The 12,481-nt window shown below is 37.1% G+C and overlaps 2 protein-coding genes across 2 annotated transcripts in view; one reads left to right on the top strand and one right to left on the bottom strand.

The window, feature by feature from the left end:
• The window catches only part of col4a2 (collagen, type IV, alpha 2), an 87,640-nt gene extending 75,902 nt beyond the window's left edge, over nucleotides 1–11,738 (bottom strand). Inside the window, exons 1-3 of the mRNA XM_057336670.1 lie at nucleotides 11,586–11,738; nucleotides 11,246–11,344; nucleotides 11,110–11,161 (exon numbers count right to left, since the gene is read on the bottom strand). Of these exons, the coding sequence (XP_057192653.1) occupies nucleotides 11,110–11,161; nucleotides 11,246–11,286 (93 nt within the window). The 5' untranslated portion in view covers nucleotides 11,287–11,344; nucleotides 11,586–11,738. The remainder of the gene's footprint in view (nucleotides 1–11,109; nucleotides 11,162–11,245; nucleotides 11,345–11,585) is intronic.
• Nucleotides 11,739–11,834: 96 nt separating this feature from the next.
• Nucleotides 11,835–12,481, top strand: part of col4a1 (collagen, type IV, alpha 1) — a 50,585-nt gene continuing 49,938 nt past the window's right edge. The window contains exon 1 of the mRNA XM_057336672.1: nucleotides 11,835–12,042. Coding sequence (XP_057192655.1) covers nucleotides 11,974–12,042 — 69 coding nt within the window. The 5' untranslated portion in view covers nucleotides 11,835–11,973. The remainder of the gene's footprint in view (nucleotides 12,043–12,481) is intronic.

The raw sequence follows: 12,481 nt of genomic DNA, 5'->3' as shown, positions 1-12,481 counted from the left end.
TCAGTAAACATGAAGATACACATATGCCTGCCTTTAGGGGAATCTTCCCATTTATAAAACTGTGTATTGACAGGTCTGACACAAATGGACAAGACATTTTTTTGACCGTATGGCCTCAATTCGACTAAAAGCTGAGTGCTTTGAAAGTTTAGAAGCTTTGCACCTACAGGAGGATTTCTCAGCTAAAACAATGATTTCCAGATGGCTGATATCCATCCATTCTCCATCAGGAAAGACACATTAGAAGCATAGAAACAGAGAAAAACAAGGAAAAGGGACATTGAAATTTGGATTTGGACATTCCGGATGTTGCACTGACAACAATTTGGAATCACTCTGGAGACAAAACATTCCACCAGAATCCTTCGAGGAGTTACGGATGGATGAGAGAAGCAGTGTGAGAGATGGATAGACAGAGCACTGGGGGAGTGAGATGGGAGAAAAGGAATGAGAGAATGGACAGGACTGGGATATCTCCGGAAAAACACATTAAGAAAAACTGCCAAGCTTGAGAACTGTGAAGACTTGCAGATTGAGGAAGAATTGTTCATTTGCCAGCAGCGTAAATGTTTGTTCACATGTGTGATGTGCACTTACATTTGTCTGCAGCACATTTCAGAACAAATCAGAAATGTTAGTACCTTATGCCATTCCTAAACATTATGCATTAAAAGTAAGTCATATCTACAGTCACTGCATTGAATTCACCCAGCTGCATATTTATTACATGATCTACTTTTGTGTTCAGCAGACAGAATGTCATGATGATAACAATGATGAATTTTCATTTTGGGTGAACTATTCCTTTAAATACCCTGTGTGATGTTATCATAACCAGCATACTGTAGTGTAGTGGGTATCTCCATCAGGGTGCGTCATCAGGTTCAAACTGAGAGCTCAGCACAATTCATATGTCTGGAAAAGCATACTGCCTTACAAACTGTTTCTGTAGTATGCACTCTATACTATACTCTATTCTTTATGCTTGACTGTATGCTTTAAAACCTGGAATTAGTCAATATGTACAGTATTCAAAAGAAGAAAATAGCATTTGGTGTAGCAAATAATGCAATGCTTTAGAATTTGCAATCTGTGACAAATTAGCAAGGGAAATAATATCAGCAGTGATTTTTACAAAACAACAAATTTTCATTTATAAATTAAACAATTATGAAAATGTAAAAATTTACAACAACAAAAAATAGTAGACAGTGCATGCTGTCAAGTATGCAGTATGTATTACGCTACTGTTCCATAGCCTCAGACTCAGCCAGACAGAATACTGAACAGATGCCAGTCATTCTGAGTCATATCATTGGTCAGAGTGTGGGAAAATAATACACCACAAAAAAGAAATAAATATTTATATATACAGATCCATTCTTTTTACAACCTCTCAAACTACTACAAGCTAATAAAACACACGATGCTTTCAGAAGAGACTGAAAGTAGTACTTGGCCTATGTTCTGGGTAGTTGTCAATGCATTGATAGGTGGTTGCGAAGATGTTCTGGTTGGTTTCACAATAATTGCTTAATGACCCTAGCCCACCTAGTCTTTTGATTTATAGGCCAGTCAGCAATTACAAGGACTCCGTGGTTTGCCTCTTTCAGTGTAATCCTATAGGATGTTTTTTCACCCATTTGGGCATGGCATCAAAAAAGAACATTCGATGAAGTTTGAGTAACTTTACTCTTACACAGAGTCGAGGTTCAGACGCTTTGGCAAAATGAGCAGAAACAATCCTTCTGTCGCAGATCACTGCTGCAGTATACACAAATTCATAAGGGGACAATTTAAGTGGTATTCTGAAGACAAGCAACATGACCGGCTCTGCACGTGCAGAACAACACACAATCATAGAGAGTGAACGAGAGAGAAAGAGAGAGAGAGACAGACAGAGAGAAATTGAAGACTAGAGCAGCAAGCAGACTATAAAAGGAAATGAGAGGCATCCGGAAAATAGTGAGCATTGTGAGATCGCCACATGTCTTTGTCTAAACTCCATGGGTGCAGAGAATTATCACAGGCTCGCTTGTCTATAAAGCACCACATTACCAACATAAAAAGCATTGAGGAACATGAAATCGGATTATTTTGAGTTTCTAGCACTTCAATCAGTATTCAAAAATGTGTCTACAAAGCCCTAGGGCAACAACTACAAGAAGATTTTAACGAAGAAAAGGGGGTTTACTGTGTGATGAGGACAAGACTGGAATGTTTGCAAGTTCAAAAGGAACACGTCAGATAAGTGACACGAATAACAAGATGAACCACAGTCAGAGATAGCAGAGGATGAATATGTCATGCTCCATCCACCATTGATTCAGGCTGTAGATTCTAGATAAGGTCTTGTGTCTAGTGTACAAGACATAAATGAAAGAGCTAAAGATTTTGGTCTGACACACTTTTGTTATCTGTATAATCAGACTGTAGTGTCTTAACTGTGTCTTCTTTAGCAGTAGCCCTTCTACTAACTCTCATCATGGCATGGGCAGCTGACAAAGTGACAGAACTGTGCTGTCTTTTAAAGAATGTATTGGGTGGCAGCACCAGAACTCTCAGCATGTGGTCATAAGAACCATGCAATGGTTTACTTTAGAGCTACATGCTTTAAGTAATGCGGTCAGAGGATTTTATGCACCATTAACAACCTCCATCAGTGCAGAGAAAGTCAATTATTACATATTCACAGAGGGGGTACAAATGTGAGTACAGGTTTGGCTATAGGCTACTGACCACATCTTTTAAACTTGTGTAGTGAATATTGCGAGACATTTTGAAAAATGAAAAAATAATGAAAAATGGTTTTAAATTGGCTATCATGTTGTATTTCACAAAACGTAATCTCCGATTTAAAGATTTTTCTACCACCCTATTCTTAAAGTCCCACTGCATTCAATTATTTTATCACTTTACAGTCATCTTTAAGCATTAAAATAGCATATATACAAGTTTTTTCCTGTTATAATTTCTTCATATCTTAAATTGCTTTTTTATGTAAAGAATACTGCGCAATGGATTGAAATGATGAATTTGCACATGGTTTATCTTACGCCCCTTTCAGACTGCCAGAAACTAGCAGCGGCAGAGCGACGCGATCTCATTCATTTCAATTGAGAGCTGGCTGACTTCTGGCGACACGAGCGACAGGAAGTGGGCGTATCCAGCGACGGGAGTCAAGCGACAAAAGTTGAGACTTTAATCAAATGATGAGCGACTTTTGCGAGCGACTACCAATAGGAGTAAAGCAGTGGAGCTCACGTCATCCGTCTCTCATCAGTTACTGGAGGGTTTGTTCAAACTGTTACTAGGACAAACAATTCTAGGAATGCCTTCAAATGATCTCATAGCAAGAGACAAACGCGATGCGATGAGATTTGATTGTCTATACAGAGCGCAAAAAAGGGGCGGGACGCGACAATCAATCACAAAAAACAGCCAATCAGAACAGTTTTTCTCTGTCCGCGCACCCTCTCACACTGCAGATGAAGAGTGCACATAGAGAGATGTGTCCTGTTCTCATGACTTCAGTGATGCCTCACCGGACGCTATGCTAATTTCAGAATCTAAACGTATCTAATCAAATGTATATAGCCTGTCCTCATCCATGTTTGGCGATTAATATTCATGAGGTGCAGAACTTACATCGAATGAGATAGTTGTGTGGGCGGAGCTGTCAGCTGCGACGTCGCAGAAATAGAAACCCTGGCTGCGTCCGAAATCGCATACTGTGACAGTACGTACTGAATTTGAATAAGTACCTACCTATCAGCCGTCAAACAGTGCGTTCTATATAGTATGAGTGGGAGTAGTATGAATACATTTTGGACATACTGCGTCCGCCATGTTTTATGGTCATGTGACCCGTATGCTCTTTGACCTATGACGTGTTAACAACAACCTACACGTGAGAGTTGATAAAAACATAATTTAGTCATTAGAAATTAATTTATTGGCACTTACATTAAAAACGGACGTCCGCCTTAAAGTTTTCCGCTATATTTATTTGATTTACTTCTGAAATTTGACCGTTGCTCAGCTCCCGTGGCATCATGGGATAGAAAAGTGTCCATCCGATCCACACTCACGAATCTCGGCGGAAGTAGTAGACCATCCGGGTATTTCTCGCCTACTGTTTTTTGCATACTGAGGTTTCGGACATACTATTCATGACTCATACTCATTTTCGCCTACTATATAGTATGGAAGTAGGCGATTTTTCTAAAATAGAAACGGCCTCTGCTCGTTGCGCAGCGCTGTCGCGGTTCGTTATGACAAAACCTCTGATTAACATGGAAAAGATACCTTTTATCGCGTGTTACGGTGTCGCATCGCGTTTGGTTAGCACACGGTGTTATGCTGTGTTCACACCAAATGGGAAGCATCGCTTTCATCGCTCTTTTTTACTCGCGGGAACAGTTTGTTATTTTCGCGTGAGTGATGTAAAAAACATTGTGCGACGGGGAGTGTCTTCACACTTCAGGACGAGTCAAACTGTAGGCATCAATGAGCTAATCGCAAGAGTGTCCAATCGCGGCACCCGATTTGCACCATTCGCGTTGCCAAGCGTCATTCGCGTCTATTCGTGTCTTTGAATTGACTTTGTATGTAATTTACTTGTGCAAATCACTTAATTTGCGTTTGGTGTGAAAGCAGAAGCATATTAAAAACACCACATGGACATAAACAGCATTAAAAACTTGATTTTCACCACAGAGGGACTTCCCTTACGAACAAAAGTACATTACTGCATTCAGTTCTACTTAACTGCATCATATAATGGGTATATAAATGTCTTCCAAACCAAAGAAACAACAAGCTGAATTCACTAGAGGTAATTACCTTTCCACACAGTGTACTTGGAAGCACATTATACCGCAAGGCATGTTGTGCAGAAACACTGAGTCACTAAGGCCTATGGAACGTTTCGTGTGTCAAAAGGCCACATGCTCTGCTCGGACATGTGACAAACTCATGGGATTATATCAAAAACAAGGATGTTTTCTCTCATTAGCTCTTGAAGCATAGACAGAAAACACAGAAAAAGCAACAAGCAAATAAGAAGAACAGGGAATGTAAATATTTAGGTTGAATGAGAGCATTTATCCTCCAGTCTTGTAAGAGATCTTACTGATGTCAGTGCAGACGAGTTGTGTTTCAACACTCCAGTTTTCTAGACCTTTCTAGACATTAGGAATACTGTGAAACAGAGGGATGGGACTAAACCGGAAAGTAATAATCTAAATATTCATGAAACATGAATTCATGAAAATGACACAATAAATGCAAAACAAATCCTGTCATTTCTATTATTTTAAAACAATTCAATGCCAACTTGCATAAAAATATCAATTTAAAGGGGTCATATGACACGGCTAAAATGAATATTATCGTTTGTTTTAGATGTAAGGCAATGTGTATACACAATTTAAGGTTCAAAAACGCCGTATTTTCCACATACCGTGGATGTTGGTATCTCCTCTTTGCCCCGTCTCTCTGAAACGCGCAGATTTTTAACAAAGCTCATGGCTCTGAAAAGCGAGGTGTGCTATGATTGGCCAGTTAACCAGTGCGTAGTGATTGGTCGAATACTGCAAGCGTGTGACGGAAATGTAACGCCTCTTACCATATTTGGAACATCAGGTTCCAAAGCAATTGTGCTGACAGGTACGCCCACCTTACTTGTGTATGCATTTGGGCGGTCTTAGTCAACTCATACCACGAACTGATGTAGATTTGTGGGGGTGTGGTTACACGAGGCGTTTCAGGCAGGTCTGGGTGAGCATTCGCTTTTAGATAGAATGCATCTTTTGTTCCGACACTTTCATTTAGCAATTTTACGCGTCTAATGGGCAACTTATAACACACGAAAGACACATAAAAACTCGTATTCGCCCCATATGACCCCTTTAAGTTTTTCAACTCATTAGTAATGTTTACTTAAATGCACTTACAATGTCATTTTAAGTATATTGCTCATTCCAAACTTATGATACTTACACAAAAGGCACAAACAGAACACCATGCTGAGGTCAGGAGGGTCGTTTTTGGCACAGGACATGGGTGGCAACGCTAAAATTCATTAATTAAACTACATCTCCAGTGAGGGTTAAGGAAGCCTCATTTTATAGCATGCTGCCAGCTATATGTACAGTCCATCTAAACAATATATTTAACATCTGTAACAAAACATACAGTATATTTCACAAATGTTTATGGGTACACTTAGGTGTAAGACCCACAGCAAAAAGTTTCTCTGTATAGGTCTTCCCTTCGGAACAATTTTACATCCTGCCTCGTTCCCTCTAGTCGAGCACAATAGATTTTCCCCCAATTGTTTTTTGCTTTTGACCAAGCAGATTATTTTGGCAAGCAATGTAGCAGCTTTTTTCCTGTTCTTATCACCCACAGACATCTTTTGTGTTCCACCCATTCAGATTGATATAAAGTGCACACACTTCACGTGCACTCTTATTCTCGTGCACCACCTCAGGAACCACACTGTGACCGTCTATTTCCTCTTACCTTATATGGACACTGCTAAAATGCATGCATTTGATGAATGTAACATTATATTTTTTGCTGAAAATATCACTAGCACTATATGAGAACAGAAGTAACCAAACCATCATAACATGTAGGTTACATATCTAATTGGTTCATTCGGGAATATGGTACATTATTCAGCACTATCTTAATAGTTTCTTATCAAAAGTTTTATTACAAGAGAAAAATTGTCACAATATTAAAACACAGCCCAAATGTTACATCTTGCAAGAGGCCAAACCTACAAATTTGATTGAGATGTTTATGTTTTGAACTTTCTGTTAATGCAGTCTTCCTGCTTTTTAAAACCCTTTCCCCAACAATTTTCCCATAGGGGAAAACCTGTGTGAGATTAATTTCCATCACAACAGTAAGATATACAGTATAGTAACCATATAGTGTGCTGTAAAATAACTCTTCAGTGGACAGACATGAGCATTGATATGCAGGTATAAAAAACTTTCATTTAAAGCAGTACATTTATACATCTGTAATTACTACTGTATAAATGTGTACAGAAAATGTGCAGAAAATAGCATTCTATCACTTTTTAATATGAGGACACATATTGTTGTTAGATACATTATATTAAGGCCCAGACAGAATCTGAAAACTGTTTTTACATTTTCTGTGTTGACTGTATTCTAAAGAGGAAAATATGCAGAATGGATTCAAATGGAGCTCAATACACTTCTAAACTAGTATAAAACGGGGGGAAAAGGGGATTTTTTTGTCTGTTCCACAACAAAAGTCTTAATCCTCTTGAATGTATTTACAGTATATTGCTTTCTACAGCATGGTGTAAAGACAAGTATACAGTGAAATCGTATTTCTTTATCATAGGTTTTGCACCAATTGCAATGTTGACTGGATATGAATCACTATTAATGGTATATCAATATTAATGGTATATCAATAACTGCAAATCAACATTTGGTCTGAACAACTAGACCTGACTTAGCCCCTCACACAGACTAAATTTACAACCCTGTTACCAATTCTGAATCGAATTATGTTGAAAATATGTTGTCAACTCTCACTTTAAGGTTCTCCTTTGTACCCTATTCATGGATAATTCAGATATAAACACAACAATAAAAGCATATTGAGTTCTCAACAAAAAACTAATTGATGTAAATTTTGGACATTTCTACTTGAAATGAGAAAAAGCTCTGACTATGCTGGGTCAAATCCATGTGTAATAATAATATACTGTACACCATATTATCCATACGCTCTATATAGTCTTGCCCCAATGAGGTCACTTACATGCAGTGTTGTGTAAGTTACTCTGAAAAAGTAATTAATTACTTATTAATACTTATTATTTATTAAAAGTTACTAATTACATATTCAATAGTGTAATTAGATTACTGTACAAATTACTCTCTCCAAAAAGTATTTAATAACTTATTACTAATTACTTTCTATATCCTACATCAACCTTGATTAGAATTGATTCAAGGAGAGACATGAAACGACTTATTTAATTCATTCAAATAAATAATAAATAACTACATAAATTATTCTTATTAACTGACCAAAGTTTACAAATGTGAGAAGGATACATTAAAGCATACATTTTAAAGTTAGACTTATAATTTTGATGTCATTTCCACTACTGAATATATTACACAGTATTTAGTTCAATTACATCAGAAGTAACTGTAATTAAATTACAGAAAAATAAGAGTAATTACCTTACCTTACTTTTTCAATGGAAAAGTAATTAAATTACAGTAACTAATTACTTAGTAACTAGTTACACCCAACACTGCTTACAGGACCATACCCTGCACCCTGTGCCCAGCAGGACAAATTACTGCCGGGCTAAAAATAGGTTGGCCTAAATCTAAAATCACTACAGTCCTTGTACTGGTATAATGCACACACATTCTGCCCTTAGTGGAGTCACAAGTTTTTGATCAGGGAAGCACAACATCTGATAAGGCTTTAGACAATATGGCTTCTTATATTCAAATAAATGTTAAATGCAAAAAAACTAAATGACAGTACTCATCACCGGGTTGTTTCAAACCTGCGTGACTTATTGTAGTATATCCATGTGAGGATTGACCATCTTAATACAACATCATTATTGACTATACTGACACTTTGTGATCGATCCACCACACTTTTCCACATTTCCATATAAGGAAATAGGTTACTGGATGAGGAATGGGACTGCCCAGCTTCAAAATGACAAAAAAATATATATATCCAAGTCAAAGCAACAATGAGAGCTTGGGTGCATTGGGTAACAACAACCCAGCATAAGTTAGTTCTTGACCCAACAATTGATTTTTTCCTTTTTTTATCAAACCATGAAAAAACCCAACATTTCAATCGGATTGAATAATTACCGATTTATTGCTACACTTCTATTAGCTACTTATTTAGAGACAGAATTTTATTACTCAGCAAGTACTTGCTTTACCTTGATTTACTATGGTAAACCTACAACAACAATTTTGGAGTGCCGGGTCAGATTTGGCGTTCTGCATTTACATCATGTCCCTAAATAAAGATAAGAAGCTTGAGCTATTAGCATGATGCGGTGAAAGGTGTATATAGTCTGAAGCTGAAAGCTTGTAGCCACAACAAATAAACAACATTGACCAAGGATCATACTGGGGAATAACCCACTGTAAATATAAAGAGACCTTGTGCTGAAAACTATAATAAAACATGAATCAACATCTGTTTGGCATTTTAGAGGTAGTGATAAAACTAAAAAGATATTAAATGTTCCTTTGCAAGTTGTAGTTGTAGGCAAAGTAGCTTACATTTTAGTCTGTTCCTTAAAAAGAGCTGTCATAGCTACAGCATTAAAAGTTCACTTTATTTCTAGTTCACTTTATTTTCTTTATTTTAAAAGACTTGAAAAATAAAGTCACAAGGACAAGTGTTTATCTGTATAATTTTTAAGAATATCTGAAGCAGAATAAAGGTGATTCTTCAAAAATTCACCTTTTGTGCTCCATGGAAGACAAAACATACAACTCTTTTTCAACACACTCTATTGGAAGTCATCGACTTACAATTTAAAGAAGCAGATGGTTATATTAAATCTATGTGCCAAGCAAGCATTGGCATTGTTTTAGCAACTTCAAAAATTTCCCAAGCTGTCACTGAACAGATATGTACAATATACATTTGGTACCAATATTTTGTATTTTTCAATATATATTCAACTAATTTCTATTATTCTCCATCTGTGATCTTTGAAAAGTCTTTGGCCACATTTGCAACATCCATTAAAAGTCCAGTCCATTAAAACTTCTTAATTATTGCCCTGATGTTGTAAATGGGAATTTTTATTGTTTCAACCATTTCCTTTTAAATCCACTTTCTTTTTTCTGTTGCTCAACAATCTTTTGCTGCACGTCAGAACTATATTCTTTGGTTTTATCCATTGTGAAGAATGATTAAGGGGGTTTGGGCTTTGTGTTACTTAATATTATTCTCCTGTGCAACAATAAGTCATGACTGGACAACATCATGTTTCTAGTCACCTTGGTGTGCTCAGAAAATTTAAATATTAATGGGAATATACTTGGGAGATATTTTACTCATTAGAATTACCAGGGGTGCCAATAATTGTGAGCAGGGTCTATTAGCGAAAAGAAAAAAGTACAATGTGATATTCCGCCCACTTCAAATTGTTTACTTGAATGAAATTCAAGTAATTTTGTTGATGTTTTTTAATAAAAGATCAAAACGAGAAATGATGCAGATTTATTTTTACAGCCTTCTTTGATCATATTTACCAAGGGTGCCAATATTAGTGGAGGGCACTGTACCTCTGATGTACTAATATGCACTCTATAGGTGGAAATGTGTACTTTTTAAAAGGGTACCTCCCCAGTGACAGCTTGGGTACATTTTTATCTGACAGTATTTTCTTCAGAAAGATTGCATATCACAGCTACCCTAAAGTAAACGAATGAGGTTATAAGCTAAAGGAGCATTTACAGGTGGCTGGAAAACCTACAGCTCGATTGAACCTGCTGTGATTGCAGCTGGTGCGGACGGTGCAAGAAATACATATCAGCATGTGGATCAGCAAAATAAAGATGTGCTCATGGTAAAATCACCCCTAGTGTAAGAGCTCTACTCAGTCATTTTAACACATAAGAAACTGTATTTTAGTAAACCTACACATATTCTGTCACACGATGCTATATGCAAAACATAAGATTAGAAAGTTTTACATGTTGGAATTGACAATTTAGTTCCAAGAACGATGAAAGCAAAACAAAACTGTTTTACCACAATAAATAGCCACAAATGAATATTCCAATATTAGTCAAATTTAGTAAAGTATTACATGCAGCCTTAAAAGGAGAATGGTAAAATGAAGAATAATGTTTAACTGGTATTTTAAAAAATGTTAAGGGTTAAAAGTTTCGGAATTGTAGTACAAACCGGGACACTCCCACTTTGATGGTCTGAGTTCAAGTTTTTTCTTCTATGTAGCACCATGAGTGATGCACAAATAATACACCTCAACCTGCACTTTTCACATCTTGTTCACATAATACATTAATAAGCACTTACTGCGTTTACTTCTGTCGTAAGGATAAGGACTGCAAGGCACATCGACAAACATCTACAATTTAAGAAATAAAGTAAATATACGTATTCGCAAAGAGAAAACACATGTTTCTAAAACAACAACATGCACAAGCTTTACCTTAATGTGTTCCAGTGCTGTAGATGGTTGTCACCCTCCATCCAAGCGTACTAACAGATGAACTCTCGCCCAGTGTCCTATTACTGCATGCTCAATGTCCTTAAAGTTACAGATGGACTAAAGTTAGTAACGTTCGCCGTTTTATGTCATGTTTAAATAGATCGGCTCTTGTCAGGTCTCGCGTTGATGTTGCACTATCCATGCAGTTTCACATAACTCAATTTATCGTCATTCTCTGATCCCTTTTAATTATAATAATATCGACTTTAGCTTATTGGTGTTACTAATATAAGCTATATCTTGTCTAAGTGAAAGTTTAGAGAAGTAACGACTTTCTTACCTCGATTCACGCAGACTCCAGGCGCACGCGCTCAATCGTGCGTTCACGCTTGTTCGTCGTCCTACCTAAAATCCAACCTGTCAAAGTTGTATTTTAAGGATATTTCTGATCTTCAGACATAAACGTCCTCTAACAATGCTGAAATGCAAGTGATAGTTTTTCTAAACAGGGTTGTGTCGTGCGTATTGATGGGTGGTCGTGCTCCTGACAGGGGGTGTGGTGGGCTCATCTACAAGACTTTACTTTCAACTACAGTCACATAACGTTTAGAGCAAAGATGCAGACAAACGTATAGTTCAGGCTCGGTAGAAGATAGGCAACATTTGCTTGAAACGGTGAAGAATCCGTCAATAAATTGTCCTTTCGGACATTATTCAAAGGCGTGAAGATGCGGATTCCATGTGGCACTCTTTTTCTTCTGACAGTCTCATTGAGCATAGACAAGAGTACAGCTAAGGTAAGTTCAAATAAAATTAGCACATATCTTTAAGTTGTATGTTATTTAATTAGTGCTGTCGACCGATTTATGGTCCGTTAGAAGCTCGCGAGTGGCGCGCAGAGAAGTGCGTAAAAGTCGCGCGCGACAAGCTCGAGCTCTAGTTCCAGTATTTTTACTTGTAAACATTTTCACTTGACACATAGACGACAAGTTAACTTCGTAACTGTATGTAGCCGAACATTTTCAGGATAAGCAAACGTGAATTGATCCGTTATCCTTATAGTGCTGATATAATATAGTTATTAATATGGCCCACCTCCATATACCTAACTGTATAGTATGAAAACTGTTTGGAAATTCTGCATTTTTACTTGTTTTTTTGACCACTTGTCTAGCCAAGGTCTGGGGGCATAGTTTGCTTTACTTTTGTGATTTTTGCAGACATTAGCCATTTTAT

The sequence above is a fragment of the Triplophysa rosa genome, linkage group LG6 (assembly GCF_024868665.1).
Source record: "Triplophysa rosa linkage group LG6, Trosa_1v2, whole genome shotgun sequence".
Classification (NCBI taxonomy): domain Eukaryota; kingdom Metazoa; phylum Chordata; class Actinopteri; order Cypriniformes; family Nemacheilidae; genus Triplophysa; species Triplophysa rosa.
The sequence above is the reverse complement of the archived record's forward strand: the minus strand, read 5'-3'. Positions and strand labels throughout refer to the sequence as shown.